This window comes from Manis javanica, chromosome 2, assembly GCF_040802235.1.
Source record: "Manis javanica isolate MJ-LG chromosome 2, MJ_LKY, whole genome shotgun sequence".
Lineage (NCBI taxonomy): Eukaryota > Metazoa > Chordata > Mammalia > Pholidota > Manidae > Manis > Manis javanica.
In genome coordinates this window covers 9195001-9217099 of record NC_133157.1, presented here as the reverse complement: position 1 = coordinate 9217099, position 22099 = coordinate 9195001, and the positions used below count along the sequence as shown (strand labels likewise).

Below are 22099 nucleotides of genomic sequence, written 5' to 3'. Positions count from 1 at the left end.
ATTCATTTTTCTATTTCTAAATTCACTCACATATTCATTTAACTAATGGTAACTCAGTTCCTCCTCTATGCTCAGCACATAGGGCTGGGTACACTGAGATCATTCATGTAGTGTCCCTGTCCTCAGAGAGTTCACAGCGTAGTCAGGGAGAGAGATAACTGACAAGACAGAGAAATTCTAAGTGCAAATATAGAAATATATAAAAGGTAGGAGAGAAAAGGGAGAGCTTTACTCTTATCTGGGAGATTCAGGAAAGCATTCCCAGAAAAGTAACGGCTGAGATGGATTTTGAAGGAGGAATAGGATAAGAGCAGAATCATTTCAGACCAAGGAGTGAAAAGGCACAGAGGGATCAAAGAATGAGGGCTGTGTTATGAAGCAGGGGAGAAAACTGGAGCAGTGGACAGAGACCAGACAGTGCAAGGAGTTGAACCTGAAGCAAAGGAGCTTAAACTAATTTTTTTTGGTGAAGTGGAGGAATATGGGGACTCTGTGGTATGCATGGCAATCCCCTTTCAGTGAAGGGCTTGTTGTCCTAGTTGCTGGGAGTGCCATGCAGAGGCAGTCTTCAGTTGCCAGTCCCCCTAGGGCGTTGCTTCAGCTGCTGCTTCCACCTTGTCCAAGGTCATGCCCTTCTCTGGCAGGGCAGCTGGCCTCCTGTGACTGATGGATGCAAGTATAAAGGCCCAGCCCTCTTGGCCCAACTTGGGACAATTCTGAAGGGCTATTCTAGTTCCAAAGGTCCCCATAGGGTCAGCTGAAGCTGTCATTGGTCTTATATAGAAGCTCAGTTACCCCTCTCTTCTCTCCTGCTTCTCCCCTTCTCTCCCATGGGACTTACTACCAATGGCAGCATCACTGTGCTAGGATCCCATCCTCTCTTCTTCCTTAGAACTTTATTCATCAGGTCCACCTCTCAGCACCTCCTGCTACAAGCTCCTTCCTACCTGAGTCATTTAAACATTCTTCAATCTCTTTCAGATTCCCCTAAATGTCCCCAACCCCACATTGCCTTTCAGCTCCTATCCTCCTTCTCTCCTTTTCTTGACAGCTGAACTTCTCCCAGGAGCCATCTATCCCCAGTCTGCAGTCCTCCCTCCCATTCAGTCCTTTGTCAACTCCTGTGACTGATGGATGAGTACAAAGGCCCAGCCCTCCTGGTCCAACTGGGGACAATTCTGAAGGGCTATTCTAGTTCTGCCACACCCCCTTACTCCACTAAAATGGTTCTCCCCAGTACACCAATGCTCACCACCACGTCAATAAATTCAGTGGACACCTCTCAGCCTGTGACTCAGTTGGACTACTGACCTCTTTGTTCTTCTTAAACACTCTTGGTTTCTGTGCTGCCACACTTTCTTAGTTTTTCTCCCTCCTCAAAGTCTCCTTTTAGTCTCCTTTTTGCCTCCTTTTTTCTCCATCTGTCCCTAAGTTATTGGTGCTCTGACATGGACCCTCATTTTTCTCACTTCCTACACTCTCCCTGTGTGATCTCATTCACCATCACGGCTGCTAATACCACTGAGATGTTAAAAATCCCTGAATCTTTCTTTCTAGTTGAAACATCTCTCCTGAGCTTTAGATCCACAGCTACCCACTGGGCATTGAGCCCGGTAGCTCTGCAGCCTCTACAGGCTCCACATGTACACAGCTACACTCGAAACCCTCTCCTCAAACCTTCAGCCCCCTTCTCAGTATCTCTACCCCTGCCTTTCCCCTGTTCTTCTTACCCAGATTCACGGGCCCTCCCTGATCACACCCTACGCAGCTTCATCATCCCACTTCACCTTTTCCCTAACTCCTGAGTGGGATGTACACATGATTTGAAATTAAGTCATCTGCGGGATCCAGGTTGTGGAAGTCAAGACTGTGGGGCTCTTGAATGACTCCCAGACACCTTGGGAACCAGAAACTGGAAAACCTCCAGAGGCCTGGGAGTTGGCCCCCTGCCTCCCGTCGTCCACCCCCATCCCTTTCCAGGCAGCACGCTTTCTTCTTTCTGGGAGTGTTCTGTTTACAAGTGCTTTCTCTGCTTGTCCCTGTGCAGTTGACTAAACACAACTGACCCAGAGGTCTGGGGATTACATGTCCTTAATTCGAGTAGCAAGCAAACAAATCAGTGTCTTCAAGGTGCAAGGGCAGATCCCCTGAAGAGACACTGGTTTGGCTCTGGCCACTGGGTCCAATAGCATCTCCAATAGCACTGGGTGCTCATCTCTGGTCCAATAGCAAAGGTAAGGAGGGCTGGGAAGTGGGGCAGGAAATATGGCTGTGGAAACTCCTAGGGGGAGGTGTGAGGCTTAAGAGGAAGTGGGCCTTGTGATGGGCAACTATCTAAGACATGCTTTTTATAGCCCTGAATAATAACAGATGACCAAAATTCCCAGGGATTATAAAATGTGATTTTAGGCAAATATGTAACCTCTTCACCTGTCTGTCTCTCATATGGTTTGTGGAGCATCATTTATTAATTTCACCTCCTCTTCTCTTTCCACTTTATTGTGGTATTGAGTAGTAATATAGGAGAAAATATCCCACAAGTTTGCTTCTAAAAAATAAAATCTTAAATATATACTTGAATAGTACTTTCCTCTGTAACACAGTTATTAATTATAATAATAGAAAGGCCTCTGAGTCCATTTTAATTGTTTCTGCATTAAAATCTGACCTAGAAATTCAAAATGGAAGAGAATCAAAAGTATCTACTAGTCGCTTCTGACAGAAGGAAGTTTATAACCTGTGCATAAGTTCTTGGGAAATAATATCACCAGGAAATCTTTGATGGCCCCCTTATGGGTAAAAAAATAATAATTTTGGAAAATTTATTTTCAGATCAGCATATTGGAGCATAATTCTTAGAGAAACTTTTACTTTAAATCAGTTTTATTGTTAGCCTAGAAAAGAAACAGGACTAGGAGATGAACCTGGTGTTGACAAGAAACTGGTGAGAGAAAAAGAAATATACTGTGGGACCACTTGTTTTTAAGAAATGAAACTCTGGATTTATGCACCAGTTTCAAAAAATCTCTCTAGGAACGCTGTTCAGCAGCTATTTGGATCTTGTCTGAAGGCTTTAGTATGTTTCAAATAAAAGCAGATTCCTTTGTTTCAAGATAGTGATTTTTTGAGACCCTATTTATTCATTTATTTAACAAAATATTTTTTTAGCAACAATTGTATGCAATCTGAAATTGTTCAGGTGTTGAATGTCAAAAGGACTTTTCTTCAAGGAACAGAGTATATAGATACATTCCAAGAAGCTATATTAAATGGTACATATTTATGCTTATGCACTGTTGGTGGGAATGCAAAATGGTATAGCCTCAGTGGAAAAAAGTAAGGCAGTTCCTGAAAAAATTAAAAATAGAATTACTATGTGATACAGCAATTTCACTTCTGGGTATATATATATACTCGAGAGAATTGAAAGCAAGAACTCAAGCATTTGAACACCCATGTTCATAGCAGCACTGTTCACAATAGCTAAAATGTGGAAGTAACCCAAGGGTCTGTTGACAGATGAACGGATAAACAAAATGTATGTGGTACATACATATAATGGAATATCATTCAGCCTTAAAAAGGAAGGAAATTCTGATGTGTGCTACAGCATGGATGAACTTTAAAGACATGATGCTAAGTGAAATCAGCCAGTCACAAAAGGACAGCTATTGTATGGTTCCACTTACATGAAGTCCCTATAGTAGTCAAATTCATAGAGACAGAAAGTAGATGGGTGATTGCCAGGGGCTGGAGGAAGGTGTAATGGGGAGTTAGGGTTTAACAGAGTTTCTGTTTTACAAGATGAAAAAAATTCTGGATGGATGGTGGTGATGGTTGTACACCAATGTGAATGTGTGTAATGCCACTGAACTCAACACTTAGAAATGGTTAAAATGATGTTATGTAATTTTACCACAATTTAAAATAAGGCATACTTTTATAAGAACCCAAGTGATACTGGGGACTCAAAAAGGAAGCATTTACTTCTCTTTGGGACTTAGGCTTTCTTGAGGTGACACTACAGCAGGGAGGCAACATGTATGGTGTGGAAAGGGTCAGAAGTCTCCAGTCACGATTCCACTGTTACTTAGTAGTGGTGTGATCTTGGACAGGTGACATAATCCCACTAAAAGCAGTGTAATGGAGATTATTTACAAGGATGCAGAGCCAGATGCCTTGTTTGAATCATAGTTCATTTACCAGTCAAGTGACTTGGTCAAGTTATTTAACATCTTTAGGTCTCAGTTTCTCCAATTATACATGGGGAGGTTAATGCCCAACTCACAGTGTTGCCGTGAAGGTTTAACTAGATAATGAGAAATTATTAGCACAGTGTCTGCCACAAAGTGCTCAGTAAGTATAACTATTATTTTCAGAACCTTATTTATAAAATGGGGTTAATATTATTTGTCTTAAAATCTTTATTTTGAAGATCAGTAGAGATATTGTACATGAAGGTGAGAGAGCATTATTGAAGATGGGTAAGATCTGCATGCATTCCCACTGAAAGGAACAGCTTGAGCAAAAGGCAGGAGGCCAGAAAGTGAGGGGCAATAGGGTTGATTATAATGTCAAGTGTATGAAAAAGAAAGGTGGGAAATAAGGCTGATGAGACAGAACTGGGATAGCTTATGGAAGACCTTGAAAACCTGGCTAAGCAGCACATTGCAGAGGTAGATTTCACGGAATATGTGAGGGAGAGAGAGCAAGTGCTTTGGCATTGAGAATTAAATTTGGAGAATGTATTAGGCTGCCCTCAAGATGATGCCTATCTTCACCTATATGACGCCTGGTTCAATCTCTTGACATCACCAAAGAAAAAAATGGTGACTGACTTAGGCTGGGCTACTTAAACAAAATATCGTAGACTGGGTGGTTTAAACAAGAGACATCTATTTTTCTCACAGTTCTAGAGGCTGGGAAGTCTGAGATCATGGTGCCAGCATGGTCAGGCTCTGGTAAGGGACCTCTACGTGGTTTGCAGATGGCTACCTTCTCAATGTATTTTCACATGGCAGAGAAAGTAAGCTCTGGCGTCTCTTTCTTTAATTATAAGGGCACTAATCCCATTATGGGGTCTCTACCTCCATGACCTCCTCTAAACCTAATTATCCCCCAAAAGTCTCACCTCCTAATGCTTTCACATTTGGTTTATGGCTTCAACATATGAATTTGGGAAAGGGTGGGGGACACAAATACTCAGTCCATAATAGCTCCAAGTAATGCTTATGACCTGATATTCATGTTCTTTATATTCATGTTCCTCTCCCGTGGAATGTGGGTTGGATCTTGTGACTTGCTTCTGATAAAGAGAACACAGCAAAGGTGTTAGGATGTCACTCCTGAGATCAGATTACAAAAGCACTGGCTTCCATTTTGCTTGCCCTCCTTTCTCTCTGGCTTCCTCACCCTTTTGGGATTCAGCTGCCCCATGTTGTGACAGGCCCATGGGTCAAGGAACTCATATCTCCTGCCAGTAGCCAATAAACACCTGAGGCCTGCCAACAGTCATGTGAATGAGCTGGGAAGTGGATCCTCAAGTAGTAAGTCTTGAGGTTACTGCAGCCCCAGATGGACTGCAATCTTGTGAGAAACCCTAAGCCAGAAGCACCCAGCTAATCTTGCAGCCAAACTCTGAACACTGTGAAACTCTAAGATAATAAATGCTTGCTGTTTTAAGCAAACAAGTTTTGGGGTAATTTATTACCCAGCAAGAGATAATAACTAATCAGAGTCCATTAAGACTGCCTTCACTCAGATGCCAGCTATAACTTCAAGGTTCCCCAGACCACCTGCACTTCTGACCAAGTGGCTACAAATTTGGGTGTTCCCATGACCTCCTCAGGTTCAATCAGTCACTAGAATGACACAGAACTCTGAGCAGCACTATACTTATGATTACTGTTTTATTATAAAGGATATAAATCAGGACCAGTAAAATGAAGAGACACAAAGTCAAGGTCTTGGAAGGTCCTGAACGCAGAGCTTCCATGCTTTCCTCTGGCAGTGTCAGGGAACATCACCTTCCTGGCACATCAATGTGTTTGCCAATCAGGAAGCTCCACTGAGCTTGGTGTCCAGTGTTTTTATTGGGGTTTCATTACATAGGCATGACTGATCGATTCATTGGCTATGTGACTGAGCTCAGTCTCCAGCTCCCTTCCCCTCCTGGGAGGATGAGCTGACTCAAAACTCCAACTCTGTAATAACATGGTTGATATTTCTGGTGATCAGCCCCTATCCCAAGTCTTCTTACCAGCATTACCTCCAGTGTGATCCAAGGGACTCATGAATAGCAAAGATACTCCTATCACTTGGAAAATTCCAAAGGTTTTAGGAGTTACCTCCCAGGAACCAGGACAAAGACCAGACAAGTTTTTTTTTTATTATATAACATCTGCCAACCTATAGGAATGCCTGCTCTGTACCAGGCACTGTGCTTGGGTCTTCTTCCATCCATCATTCCTTTATGCACTTACAGTGCTAGATAAGCTTTCCTGGAAGTAACAGAACACCCTGCCAAAAGGAATTTAAAAACAGGAATTAAATTTTCTCACATAACTAGAAACCTGGGAGTAAGCAATTGTTGATTTTGTTCTGATGTTCAACAATGTCTGCAGGGACGTAGGCTTTCCCTTTCTGTTCCCATGTACCATGTTTATTTTTATTTTTAATAAATGCTTTATTTTAGAACACTTACAGAAAGATAAGATAGTAGAATTCTCCAGTACCTCCCACCCTGTTTCCCCTAATACTAATACCTTATATTATGGTACATTTTTTATAATTAATGAACCAATAGTGATACATTATTAACTAAATCCATACTTTATTCAGTATTTGTTTTTACCTGATGTCCTTTTTCTGTTCCAGAATCCAGTCCAGGATATCCCTTTACATTTAGTTGCCATATCTTCCTTAGATTTTTCTTGGTTGTGACAGTTTTCAGATATTCCTTGTTTCTGATGATCTTGACAGTTTTAGGAGTACTAGTCAGGTATTTTGTAGAATACCCTTCAACTGGGACTTGTTTAATATTTTTCTCATATTAGACTGGGATTATGGGTTTGTGGAGGAAGACCATAGAGATAAACTACCCAACCATGTTGATTTTTATCCTCATATTGTTACCTCATTATCACAAGATGGCTGCCACTACCACTCCAGAATCAGAAACATGTTCAAAGATAGAAAGAGGCAGAAGGAAGGAGAGAATAGTCATGTCTGTCTTTTTTAATCAGGAAAGTCATCCTTCTACTCCTGACAGGTTTAGAAGGCAGCGGACAGGATATTCATATTTGACTTAGACCTTGACTAAAATTGAGCACATTGCCATTGGAATAGCACTAGGGTTCCATCAGGATGGAAGGAGATGGGCCGGTGCGTGACAGGCAAGTGGCTCACAGTGTTGGCCCCAAGTGCCCACTATGTAAGAGACTGCACTGTATAGGTGCTATGAGGAATGGAAGGATATAAGAGATGTTTTCTATAAAACCTCCCAGAAATCATGTATTCCGACAAATATTCTCTTTTGAGGACCTCGTTGCAGAAGGGTACACTGTTATACCACTGATCCTTTGGTTGCTCAATCAAATACATCCTCAAAAGATGATTTGTTACATGTCACATGTGCTGTCTGTTGTAGACCACTTTCAAAGAGCCATTGCTAAAGTGATGGAGCAATGATATGTTTGGGAATAAATATTTAGTCAGTTTTCCCAAAGTGACAACTTGGAAAATTTAACTTTTTCTTAGTTGTCTACTTTTTTTTTTAAAGCCCAATTAGTCATGTTATAGTTACATCTTAAATTAACTTGCCCTTAACATACTTATGAGCTAGATGAGAAAAACTAACAGGTGAATTGAGAATAAACAATAGAGGATTAGCTAGTATGGTGGCAAATTACATATTTCTACTTAGTAATCTTGATTAAATGACTTTTTTTTTGCAGTGTTTTTTAGGGGGGGCTTTGCAGCCACACAAATCAAAATTTGAATTTGTGGTCTTGTGTAAGTTTATTACCCTCATTCTATTTCCTTATTTAATAATAACCTCACCAAGACAAGATGCTGTGAGACTGAAGATGAAATGAGGGGAACACAGAGCAGTGTCCCACCCTGACAGAGTGCCCTATAATGGCATCTGTTGTGATGACTGCCACATTGATGATAGAGGCAATGGAAATGTTAATATAAAACCATGGAAAGGGAGGGATATGAGAGATGCTACATGTTTTTCTTATCACTTTGTTAGTGTTATTTTACATGAAAGTACACTCACCACAAGTAAATTACATTTACCTTGACTTTTTAATAATCACCGCCTTAGAAAGAGCAAAGATGGATTCAGATACTTGGGAAAGTTCTATTCTATTCTCTGTGAATGTACCGACCATTGACTGAGATTACTGAGTGGAGACAAGAACACGCCCTATATGAGAAATGGGCACAAGAGATCTTGGAGCATGCGCAATTAGTTGGCACTGTTTATTGGGGCTTGGGAACTCACCTAAAAGAATTTCTGCTTTAAATCAACAGCAGTTGTCAATGAGCCTGTGAAGGAATCCTTGCTAGGATCCTCTGGCTTTTACTGCAACTCACACTGATAATAACAAAAAGAGAAGCCTCCCAAGCAGGTCAGTCTAATCCAATCACTTAATGCAGAATTATGGTATCAAGCTTCCACATCACTGAATGACCACCGGTTTAGAGGTGTGTGCCGTAAAATAGCTGCGGGTGTTAGACACTTAACAACTTGTTTTATTCCTAATTGCCAGCATTTGCTTAACTGTTTTCTTAATTCTAATTTATGTTTTTATGTTCGTTTGTTTACATAGCCCATAGTTCCCAATTGCCTTTATTTGCTTAAGTGTTTCTTTAATTTTATTTACATTTTTATATATGTTGCTCTGCTTACATAATTCATTGTTTGGAGTGGGCTAGAAATAACCATAAATCCCCATTGCTAATTAGCCTCATCCTCATGACTGATTAGTCAAGATTATGAATTTAGAAGGAGGGCAGGGAGGAGGCCTTGATAGTGAGTCATAGGATCATTGAATTTTAGAGCTGGAAGGAATTTAGAGCTTAAGGCATCTTTTAGATAGAATTCTGTCGTTTTACAGGTTCATGTTGGAGAATTATGAAAGATTGCCTGCTTGCTCTTTCTCCTTTATGCAAAAATGTGTAAGAATTTGGTAAGTGTTTTGAAAAACAAGTTAAGAATAAAGAGAAAGCCCAGTGATGACTATGAGTAGCCCATAATGGGGGCTTGAAAGAAGACTCACAAACTTGACACATGAATGGGCTATGGAAGAGCAGGGAATATTAATGAACATGAGGGGGATTCTTTGGAAGTAAGTAAGCAGAGTAGATTGTTTGGAACTCTCTCTCCAGCAGCTGTGCAGTTTGTAGATTTTAGCTTGCCTAACTGTAAGGTTAGCTATTAGCTTTGCAGTGGGGAGTATTTAAAAGTACACACAACATATGAAGGAAAGAATCTGGAACTGAGTAGCCTGCTTCATTCCAAGAACCCATCTGGCATGTAAGGAACTGCTTGTCCTACATTAAACCCTGCAGAGTAAGAGTCATTTTTCTTATTTCATTCCCCTATTTTTGGTTTCAGGTAAGACAGTTTACTGAGTTTGGGGAAGGTACAAGAAGACTTTTCAGAATTACCTAACCAACGGCCCAATCCAGTGTGAGCTCCATGAATCTAAAATTAAGAAAACATGTTGAAGCCCTCCCTGTTTGGGAAATGAGGTTAAGAGAAATCTCAAGCGTCCATGAGAGGTGGAAATCTAGGCCACCAAATAATGTGAGCCTTTAGTCATTTGTGGACAGAGTACAGTGGAAGAAAAGGTATTATAGACATGGAAATATGTGGCTGAAATCACCAATATAAAATGACTCATGGTGATGGGGTAAGTTAATAAGTGAAATCCAGTCTATACTCAAATTAACGTTTATTTGTAATGAGTTCTTTTTTTGCAGTTTTGGTCTATCTGGAGGCAGCTGAAAGCAAACGCAGTCAAAGAACTAGTCCCTGGATCACCAGGAATTGCAGAATGTGTAAAGGGTTCTAAGTGTTGAATTAGTCCTGGATTTCAGGCCCTTTCCCCCCTCCCAAATCCACTTCCCTCTGACACATTTTCATATGCTCACCCTTTCAAGGAAGTGTATGCAGAAGCGCTCAGAACAGGCATCAAGCATGGACAACGGGCTCCCCCACCTTACCTGCTCACCTCTTTAGGGACAGAGCAAAGCCGGAGCACCGGATCCGACCTCGAGCCTTGCCTTCTTGGTTACTATGGTGATCGCGGGAGGGGCGGGGTCACCATCCTCTGCGTCCCGCCTATGCCCAGGACCTTTCGAAAGCTCCAATGGGGACCTCCCTTTCTTGCCTCTGTCCCGCCCTTTTCGGCTCCGAGCGCGTTGCGATTGGCCTGGGACTGGAAGCCGAGTACCCTAAGGGTACCACCTCCTGACGGGAAGAGCGGGAAAGTGTATCAGGTGCCGTCCGAGGCGTGAAGCTGAGGCGCTGCCTGGAAGCACATGGTTGGCTTTGCAGGGAGTTGCCCCTGTCCCACACACAACTCCTCGCACCCATGACTGCTAACACCAGGGAGCAGAAGCCGGGGTGCCGGCACGACCAGTTTGCGGGCCAGCGCGACCCACAATGGGGGTCGAAGACTCGACGAAAAACGAGAATCCGGGGCTGCGCTCCCGGGCGCTGGGGATCAGAGGCCAGAGGGGGCGGGTCGAAGCCCGGGGGCGGTGCAGCGGCGGCGGCGGGAGGCTCAAGGCCCAATGAGCGCGTGCACCACCCCCAGGGGCGGAGCGTGCGGAGCGCTCCCCCGCCCCCCTGCTCACACCGCCCCTCCCCCCGGGCGCCGGGGCCGCAGTGAGTGAGTGGCACTGGCAGCCTGTCAATCCCTCAGCCGAGCGGCCTTCGAGCCCGGTCCGCGGCGGCGGCTGGCAGGGTGTGCGGCTCGGGCAGTGGCGGCGGCGACTTCTCCCGCCCCATCAATCTGCTGTCCGCCCGGTGCGCGGCCCGCAGGGGCCCTCCATAGGGCTCCGCATCCCGCAGCGCCGGCCCGCCCGCTCCCAAACTTTCCTCCTCCGCCCCCCTCGGTTCCCTCGGCCCGCCCGCCGGCCTCCTCCTCAGCCGCCGTCGCCTGCCGCCGCCGCTCCCTCCCCCGGGGCCGCCGGGGCTCGGATCCTGCCCGGCCGAGGCGGAGGAGGCGGCGGCGGCGGCCGAGGGAGGGGAGCGCGCAGGCTCGAGCTGGGGGTTGCGGGCGTCCCGGCAACTTGGCCGGCGCTGAGGAGCAAGTTGCGCGGGGCCGCCCGGTGGGGCGCGCGGCGGCGAGGAGGCGGCGCGGCGGCCGCGTGAGGGCAGCGAGCGCCGCTGCCTCCGCCTCCGCCACCGCCGCGGAGCCCAGCGCTTCCGCCCGCCGCTTCTCCTCAGCCTCAGCGGCGGCGGAAGCCGGAGCCGAGCGCCCGTCCGCACCGCCTCAGCCGCGGGCCCCGCCGGCCGGGCCGCCCCCTCCCCGCGCGGGCGGGGAGCGCGCGGCCGCCTCCCCCTCCCCCTCCCCCTCTTTCTTCTCCTCCCTCGTAGCCGCCGCCGCCGCCTCAGCCTTCGCCTCAGCCGCCGCCGCCGCCCGCTCCCGCCCGCGCGCGGCGGGATGGACGATCAATCCAGGATGCTGCAGACTCTGGCCGGGGTGAACCTGGCCGGCCACTCGGTGCAGGGGGGCATGGCCCTGCCGCCTCCCCCGCACGGCCACGAAGGGGCGGACGGCGACGGCAGGAAGCAGGACATCGGCGACATCCTCCACCAGATCATGACCATCACCGACCAGAGCTTGGACGAGGCGCAAGCAAAGTTGGTGTCGTCTCATTAAGCATCTTTTGTGTGTGTGCGGGAGCCAGGCCGGCGGCCGAGTCGGGGCCCGGGGTGGCGCCCGGGGCAGGGGCCTCAGCCCCGGGCGGGAACTTTCTCCGAAAACCGGCTGCCCGCCCGCCCTGGCCTCAAGGGGACTTGCCCGCGCCCCCCGACGCGGGCCGGAGTCGGCAAAGTTGCTCTCGGGGCTCGGGACGGACTTGGCGCCGCGTGGATTTTGTGGTTTTCTCCCCCCACCCCCCCGTCCGGCCCTCTCGCAGCCCGGCCCCCTCCCACGGATTCAGACCTCCCTCCTGGACCCCAGTGAACGCTGCCCGAGAGGGCCCCGGGCCGCACTTGAAGGAAGTGCAACTTTCTCCTCTGGCCCCGCGTCCGGCGCCGGGCTCCCCTTGGCCGCGGGACCACCTCGCGGTGCTGGCGGCCGCCCCAGCCGCGGCGCGGGGCCATGGGCGGCTCCCTGGCGGGTCCGGGTGAGGCGGCCAAGTTCTCGGGGAAGGGAGCGCCGCCTCGCAAACTTTGCCGAGCTGTCACCGCCCGCTGGCTGCATCGGCCGGCCGCCTGCGCAGCGCCCGCTTCCCCTGCGGAGGGCGGACGAGGGGGCCCCTCCGCGCCGACCCCTCCCCCGGGTCGCCGTCGCCTGCCGGGTATCCAGGCTCCCCGCGCGGGTTCGCGCCCTGCGGTCGCCGCGGCTGCTGCCTGCCGGGCGGATGGGTCGCGCTGCGTTCGGGCTGGAGCCTTAGCCGCCGGAGCTTGCTGGCTGCCGCTAACTGGACAACTTGAGTTTCTGTTGACTTGCAATGGTTCAAAAGAGGCTTCCAACATAGGGGCCGGAATTAAATCTTGAGTCTAACTTAAAGGAAGGCGCCATATTATTCCATAGGTGATGCTAATACCTTTGTGTCTTGCTATTTGTTTTTTAGGAAACATGCTCTGAACTGTCACAGAATGAAACCCGCGCTCTTCAGCGTCCTGTGCGAGATCAAAGAGAAAACAGGTAAGACGCTGCGCCCCGCAGTGGGCCCGGAGACCCCCGAGGTGGGGTCGGAGCTACTCCTTCGACTCTCCACTTGAGAGCCGCTGCTTTTGGGCACCGCCATCTTTGATCATTCTCTCCTTCCCACCTCCTGGTCTTGAGAAAAAAACTGCAATAAATCTGGAGTTCGATCTCTCAATTTCGCTCCCGGTGTAAAATGTAGTGTAGATGCGGATGGGGCTGGGTCGCTGTCCCCAGGCGGCGGCCCCTGGCTGCGGGCGGGGAGGGGGCCCGGCGCGCCAGCCGCCCTCTCCCGCTCCTTTCGCCTTGTTTGTATGTCAGTTTTTAAAAGGAGCAACGGGAGCTTGGATGGCAGGGGCTGAGTCCCCGGGAGAAGCATCGCCCGAACTTTGTTTTACTTAGACAGCCCTAAGCTTCAGCTCCACGGATAGAAGAATAGACCCCAATAGCATGTTTAAATTAGTGTTTGAGTTGAGAAGACTACTTTTAAGAAGCATGGAAGGGTAATGATGTGTTTAAGCATATACAATACATCTATTAATTCGTTAAATTTTATGCTTTAAGTCATTACATTGTAAATATGCTTAATATATATTTTATAAAGTAAGGAACAGGTTTAGCCACAGATGCAGTTTAAGCAATTTTTGAAGTGGTCAAGGCAGGGAATATATGAGAAGACAGGTCTTGCAGAAGTGCTGGAATGAAACTACAAGTACACATTGGATAAATTTCTGACAATTTATTTCAATTTAATTTGCTTGTTAGATTTTTTTCTATTGAAGGTGTTTTAGTCTTGAGGTGTTAGTAGCGACTCAAGTGGAATTAGCAATTTACTTGAGGTGTTTTAGTTCTTATTTGGTAATTATCTGCCCTGTGATGGCAAACAAGTACATTAAACAAGCTTTACTATTGATTTTTTTTCTTCTTGGTTTATGTTGGTTATGCGGTATCATAAAGTTGCCATTTTTTAAGTTGAGGTAAAGAAGATAAAGTCCAGGATATAGTAATATTCAGGTGATGCTTTTTATAAGGATAATGTGATTGTGTTCAAATTGAATGAACAAATAATAGCACACTGACTATAATTGTTAGTTGGTAGGAGAGTTGCCCTCCTTTAAAACAGATTTTTCTCTCTGCAGGGCTATTCTGATTCTGAAAGTAATCAAGAAAAGATGATGGGTTTTTGCTGTCTATTAAAATATTTGCTAAAGCCATAATTAACAGCAAATATTGAGAGCCTTAGAGTACTTTTTCTGCTTTTCATTCACATAGTGTAGATGGTTTCTTAATGTTGAGTGATTCTTTTTAAAATGTATTTTATATTTGAAAACCACAGGCATTTAAAATTACTAACTTTTACTGTGTTGATTTTTAGCTACTTTAGAAAGCATTCTGATTTAAAACAGTGGATAATTTTTATCTGACTAAAAAATAAGACGTTAGCATTAAATCTTGAAGATTCTTAGTTTAGAAGCCTAAAAGTATGTAACTCCCAGTAAATTATGGCGCTTAATGTCCAAGGGTTTTCTTGCTATCAGGGCTCCACTTCAGTTTCTGCTGACAGCTAAGCAATAGGGGTATCGACTGTGTTGTGAATATTAAGATTGACTCAACTTTATACGACATTGTATTATCAGGGAGAGGGGATTGATATTCCTTCGCTCTCACCCCGTTCTCATGATTTGTCTTTCTGTTTTTACCTTCATAAAGTTTTGGCCTAGCCAGCTTGAAAACCAAACCCAGCAAACTGCTTTTCTTGTTTAGACATTTAGCAGCAGGCAGAATTCAATTAGGAAGCATAAGGCCTCTAGTTGCTTATTTGCACAAGACTTAGTTACACCATTCTGAAAGGAAAGTATAGTCAACCTTATGTCAAAGGTGAGTTACCAAAAAGAAACATATCTTTTCAGAGTCTGGGATTGCTGGCAGAGAGCTTTGGTGGGGCTCTTCTGTTTAAGAAGTAAGATGTGGATGACAAAGGAAATTTTTGTTTTTTGAAAATTGTTTCTGAGGCTTTCAGTGATAACTTGTAAATTTGATCCTTTTTTTGTGCTTTGGTCGGCAGATCCAAGTTTGCATGTTATCTCTTTTGTAAAAAGCCAACAGCCGACAAAGAGTAAAGGCGGCTGTCTGGGCAGAGGCATCTTCCTGCCAGCTTCTCTAAGCTCAAGAGGGACAGGATTTAAGTACAGAATGATTGATGGGGGTGAAGCTCGTTCTCTTCTCTCCTTTCTCCCCTACTACCCACAGCTCCACCTCATCCTCCAAAACTAGTCCTAGAAGGAGACAAGGACACTGGACTCTGAATCCTCGATTTGAAATAAGACAGCTGTGTAGACAGTAGTATTACCAAAGCAAAGAGAGCAGGGCAGAAAATTCCAGGCCTCCCCTTCACCCTACCCCATATCTGTATCTGTTCCCACAGTCATGCTTTGGAAACATCATGAATTTATAAGCATTGTAGAATGTATGTATATTACATAATGCTCTTTCTTTAAATTATTTTATTTAATAATATGGTATCCAAAGATTAAGTCTGTGTAATCTAGAGAAAGTTTACCTACTCATTTGTAATAAAAACCAGGAACATTGTGTGATGACTCTGTTCTGCACCATGTGGGGGTGTGGTAGGGGGGTAGAGAGTTGACTAGTGGGGAGGTGGGGGGAATTGTCACTTAAATGGGTAATGTCATTTCAATTGTACTTCTTCTAAAATAAGACAAAATCATTTTTAAAAAACTCTATGTATTTGTAGGTCTGCTAGTCGATTTTGAGGTTTCTGATCAGGCAGTGAACACTGCCAGTTCTGATGCACATGAGGGATTTAGTTTGGAAAACATTTTTCCCTCCTACCAAGTATGAAAAGGTATTTTTCCTTTATGACAGATAAATGGGCAAACTACCATAATTATATTATTTTCTTGTTCAGAGGTAGAGAAAGTATACTTTTACAATGAGATGCTTGCTTTTTCTTGAAAATGTATTCATTTGTAAAATTCATCTCATAATTATTTTTGGGTAGAAACGTCATCTCTCATTGTTATTGTAATATTTATGCATTTTGAAAGCAACTGAAAAGTTATATAGGCTTTTAAAATCAGGATATTTGTCCATTTTAAACTACGTAAGCAACCGGTGAGATAATTGTTGATATGTTAAGGTTTCTCTCTTGGTTTTTTTTTTTTTTTTTTAGCCGTATTTTACCAACTATCTCATTTTCAATATCCCTGGTGCTACTCATCCATATACTTGTTTTGGTGCATTCCCTCACATCTTTTTGGCCACCTTAATTGTGAATGTTAAAGTACTTCCCTTTGTAAAATATTCCATCCTCACAAATCTGCCTTGTTCCAAAGCTTTTAATTATGAGCATTCGAAAGACAGAAGAGGTTCTTTTAAAAAGACAATGTATTTAAAATATTTTCAATGAAAATCCAACATTTTGGTAATAATCCGAATTATCTGGTGAAAAAATGTATATTAAAAAAAAAATCAACACAACCTTTTCGTTTCTAAATAGTAGGTTAACATTCTCCACGTTGATAGCTGCCAACCAAAGTCTGATTTATTGCCACCACAAACCCTAAATAGCGTTCATTTACTAGTAATGTCTAATGGCATACATGATGGTTTGCCAGATTTGTGGCCTTTGTGAGGCTTATAAGCAGGACTGACTTGGGAAGATCATAAAACTTAATGAACTTCTCTACTGCAGGAGGTGTCCGCAGGGGAAGAGAAAGGCCTGCTTGGCTGGTTGGGCTAGTTGAAGTATTTTTTATGTTTAAGAACAAGAAAGTGACTATTAAAAATGCTTTACTTTTAAAGGAACCCTCCCTAAAAGGTGTCGTAAGAATTTTAGATTATCAAAACTGGATTGAGAATGTAGCTGGTGAGTGTTTATACACATTTAGAATCTGATATATATCATTAAACATTTTATCTTTACTGCTGTGTGACTAGCTTGCAGAGGAACAGAGTAGTACTCAGTCAACTCCCCTCTATTTAATTCTGACTGTAAAGGTTTAGAGACTCATTGGAGTGTTCTGCATGTTTTCTTTTTTTATGCTTCAATATTAAAATTTGTTCATTTTCCTTTTTTGATTGTTCATTTTTTGATTCCCAATATATAAAAGTCAAATATTCTATCAAGTGAAAAATTAACAACAGAGGTGAAAACTGTTAAATATGAGCCTAAATGTTATTGTATATATTGCAATATTTAGTCACAATTATAATATTTACAATATCAATATTTACATTATCATTTGTTTCAGTTCTAAAAACAAATGCACTGTTTTATACATGATTTATTTTTGTGTTTTAATGAGGTTACTTTCTAGTTTTTAAAAACTTTTTATTATAAAAATAAAAACTTTAGACATAAAACTTATAGAGAGGAGAAACTTGAGCCCCCATATTTTAATCACCCACCTGCAGCAGTTGGTAACACTTGGCCAGTCTTGTCTTCTCTCTTCCACTCCTTCAAAATTATTTTGAAGCAAATTTTCATGAATTTGTAGTGTTTTAAATTCTATATCAAATTTAGAGAGACATCATATCTTCTTTACATTGAAATATTAAATGACTAAGCAGGAAAAGATACTAAGCCAGTGTATTTGGAAGTATAAATTCTATTGCTTTATCACAAGTTTTTCCTTAAAGCAATTTAAGAATATGTTCTTAGCAAATTTTTTCCTGTGTTTATAGATTTGTATAACTTACTGGAGCTTTTTTAGGAGGTTCTGAGAGAGGGTGTAAAAGAATGGTATTTTTACAATTTTCTTTACCCTTCTGCCGTCGTTATAATACATAACAATATTCTCATATAAAACCTAGGAAAAAATCTTACTACTTTACTGGTTTAGAACTTTATAATCTTAAGTATTAAGTAGGTGTTATGTTAAAAATATGGGGTTGTCTTCTAACCCTTTTTTTTTCTTCCCAATAAAAATAGATTGAGCCTTCTTGTCAATACTAACTTGATTTGTGCAAGTAACTCTTTGATGCCTCAGTTTTAATGGACTGCATTTTATTACAGATTTGTGTAGTTTTGGTATTTTATTTGGTACTGTACTATGTTATTTTATTAGTCTATATAATTTTATTCTGAACCAGAAGTATATTAATACAATGGCAAAGGAAACCTTGACTTGCACCAAAGAGCACACTGGTTCATCAGCTTTCATAAAATATATGTGTACATCTTTTATGCTATGATCCTTTTCCTTTTAATTCATTTTGCTTGTACTTTTATTTTTCAGCTGGTAAATTTTGTAAAAGGCTACTTCTAAGACAGATTTAAATTAATCATCTTATTTGGATTGTATTTTGATACCTTATATCTATGGTATAGAATGAAGTTAAGTTATGTGAAGTAATAGCAGTAAAGAATTGAAACTGTTTCACGAACCTCACCTTAAATCCATCATCATTTTGTTTTATACTCATACCATTGAAGTATCTATTCAAAATACTTATCACATCAGCACTAAACACATCAAGTTAAATAAGAATTTTTAGACTTTTTTTCTCTATTCATGTACATGTGAACATCTTTAGGTATTTATTATTTCAGTATTGACACTATGAGAGTAATGTTTTATTTGTTTTCTCAGCAGGCTTGTGTTTTAGCCATTTGTCAGTGTGATAAGCATGATTTAGGTAGGAACTAGCAAAACTTGCATACCCTCCCCCGCCATCTTGACCTTTTCAGACATTGGCTCTACTTCAGTGGACCATTTGAGTGTTTAAGTTATGAAGAGAGGAAATAATTTACATCACTATGTAGTGTAAATTGGTGAAAGTTTTTTAGACGTGGATATCAGGTTTTTTACTAAGTTACAGAAGCTAAACCAATTGCTGTCACAGCTAGGTGGTAGTGTTATATTTAGCACATATATACAATAAGTAATACTTCAATGAGCCATTGAAAAAATAAACCATCTTTTTATGTCTTCAGACACAGCGTATTCGAAGATTAATTTCATTAATCTTCAACACTTGATTCCAATTATCCCCTTTATAGGCAGAATAGTAACCAGAATCTCTTCCTTATTATTTTTTTTCATAAATAGACATACTCCGTAAATATGTCTGTAGTTTTTGTTGGTTAGGGTATTTTGCTTTGGTACTAAATTTGAGTGTATGTCTAGCAAAAAAAAAAATTGGTGAGAGCCACACAGTTGAATTTGCATAACAATTTTGTATTTTGGAGTGATGGTAACAGATCAGGACTAAAAACAGTTAAAAGTAATTATGGATAAAAATAATTGTTAGAATTTTTTTTCTAAAATTAAAGTGATTTAAAAATGTTAAGCTGTTGTGAACAATAACTCCTGTGTGATCATATTAATGAGAACTTGGTATGCAATGTAATCCTTTTTAATGCTGATGATTCCTCACAATGTTTAAAACATTATTTGGGATACTCAACATATGTTGTGGCAAAATGATTTTTTTTGTTTTATGTGATACATCAGTTTTCAAAACATATTTCTTAGGCATCAGAGTCCAGCAGGTGGCTTTATACATTAAAAAATTCATAAATTTTAAAACCCCATAAAATTTTATTTCAAATTCAAATTAACTAATTGAGAATGTCAACATTTCTGTGGTCTCTCTCTCTATGTTAACATTTATAATAGAACAAATGGTTGCATATAGAAATTATCTGCAACATAATCTAAATTAAGATTCTAAACAGGCATTACAGATGCTGGTAACTTTGGCAATTATCGTTTTGTTTGGTGAACAGTAGTAAAACAGTGTGCGGTAGAAGTGTTTAGAGAGAGAAGATAAATAAATTGAACAGTTTTGCAATGCAAAGTGGTTTGTGGTGTTTTTGAGGATTTCTTGGCTCTCTCTTAACTGCTATTGTGAGCCTGGAGCAGATTTCCCCATTGCTAATGCCCTAGAAGTATTAATTCACTTTGATATGCTAATTAGAGGGCATTATGCAAGAAATGAGATTAAGTGGCAGCATGAAGCCATTTGCCTGTCAGTAAATTGAGAGCTTTAGCATCAGGAGGAGCTTTGTTTTTTTTTTTTTTTCCCTATTTTTTTTTCAGTTTCTCTTGGTTTTGCATATAAATAAAATTGATTGAAAGGTCTAGAGAAGCTTCTAGAACATTGGTGTATTTCTCCCCCACCCCATGATTATTTAAATGTGATGTTACAGAATTTTCCTGAATATTAATTGACCTAATTGGAGATCTGAGTATGAAGTTTTCATTGTGCTCTCTATATATGAAAGTATACTAAGTATTTTGTGTCAGCTAGTTTTTTTTCAGCAACATGGCTAGTAAACTGTTATCACCTCTTTTCAGAAGTGTAAACCTGTGCTTGTGCTTGTGTACTAACATCTTAACTAACCTGAACTTCTTAAGAATATTTTCGTCACTAAGTAAAGAAAGAAGTTGTTGAATTGGGCTTCAGGAAACAATATTAAATGGGCATTAAGACTGACTTCAGTACCTAAAACCTGGAATATTTAGAATTAGTGGTTGAATTTGCCACTCTGCCCTTCATACCACCTGTGGAATTTACATTTCAGTATATATCAGTTTTATAAGATTATCATATTATTTGATTTTCATATTGAAGATAGAGTTTCAGTTATACATCATTCTGATTTTGCTGACTTTTTGTGGTTGAAGCTAGGTCTTTGATTTTTCGCCCTGTAAAGCTACTATCTAGTTTTCTATATTTATGGGGAAATGCATGAGTGAATGCTGGGATGGGAGTGGTGGACAGGGAAGAGGACAGGAGGACAGAACTTTGGGTTTATGAAAAAGTTAAGGTTTCCTCAAACATAGAACTTTTACCTGTATAGGCCGTCACTAGAGGTAGAATTGCAAAAACATGGCCTACTTACTACCCAGGGTGTGGTTAGATAGGAGAGTTTGAATAAAGCATTCAAACCGAGGCTTGGTTCTAGGGTCTGAATTCCACCACTGTTGCTGGGACTGTAGACTCAATAAACCATAACTTCTCTTCAGAGCCATATGGATTATTTAGTCACCACAGCTGCCATGCATACACACTACCAAGGCTGGCATCTTCTTGGTGTGCATGTGTGGTGCCTGTTAATGTTAATGGGAGTTAGGAATGTGCACACAGAGAGAGGGGGATGAGAGTGTCTCCTGAGACAAAGAACTGATTACATTTGTCAATGAAGAGGACTTAGTGTACCTACACATTAGCTGCTCTTCTAAATGAATCCTTGGTTACTTTAAATTCTCACTCCCTTCTCAAACTCCCTGAACTAGTTAAAATCAATGAATCTTCATTAGTCTCTGATTACTTGCAAAATTTCATTTAAACATACGAAGTTATTTCTGAATGAAATGGGAACAAAAAGCTTTTGAAATTGTATATTATTATTTTTCCAGGCTTTCAGATGTACTAAGCCTTGCAAATAAGAATTTATAGAGGAATTATTGGAACTCCTGAAATACTTGAGTGGCATTTGATGGGGAAAAAAAATAACTGCATTTAAAAAAATACTTATAAGGGAAATAGTGAGCTCATATGTATGTATTATCTAGAAACCTTTACTATCCAAATGTCTTTAAATGAGGAAGAACTGAATTAGGTGGTCTCAAGTTTCTTTTCTCCCCTATTTCTTTAAAAAAAAAAAACTACGAAGGATGAAGGTAGTTGGAATTCATAGTCAGATATATCATTTTCAACTTGGAATAGGAACTAGAACAGGAAATTGATTTTATATTTATTATGAAAGCAAGAACTCTGCCACCAACTGACAGCCCATCCATGTTTTAGTTTTGTGATAATTGTTCACAGACATTACTCTGCAGTTGGCCCAGATTATTTATAATGTTGATTGGAAGTGCTGGTCCATTAAAAGGTATATATATAATGAATATCTTTAATTAAACCAAGTAATATTGGAATATTTTATTTTTCTTTTACATTGAATCTTGACTCTAGGATTAACTGTCAGTACTGGTAAGAACAAGTTACAATAGATTGTGCAGTGATTTCTCAGGCTTCATGGATGTATTTATTACCATTTTTGAACAAATTATACTAACATGAAAAGTTGTGTTTGAAATGATTGTGTGCTAGATAAGGCGATACATTACAGGAATGGTTGGGTTTATGGAGCTTTATGTAGAGGTTTTCTCAGAAATTATAGCACAGAGCTGTCACTATAAAACCCAGTGATACAGTTGGTAATA

The 22099-nt window shown here is 41.8% G+C and overlaps 1 protein-coding gene across 4 annotated transcripts in view; it reads left to right on the top strand.

The window, feature by feature from the left end:
• Nucleotides 1-11668: 11668 nt before the first annotated feature.
• Nucleotides 11669-22099, top strand: part of PBX3 (PBX homeobox 3) — a 242277-nt gene continuing 231846 nt past the window's right edge. For 2 of the 4 annotated variants that reach the window (XM_037008156.2, XM_037008154.2), the window contains exons 1-2: nt 11669-11887; nt 12826-12899. In XM_037008156.2, the coding sequence (XP_036864051.1) occupies nt 11688-11887; nt 12826-12899 (274 nt within the window). In that variant the 5' untranslated portion in view covers nt 11669-11687. The other 2 variants (XM_073224473.1, XM_037008155.2) reach the window with 2 other exon arrangements.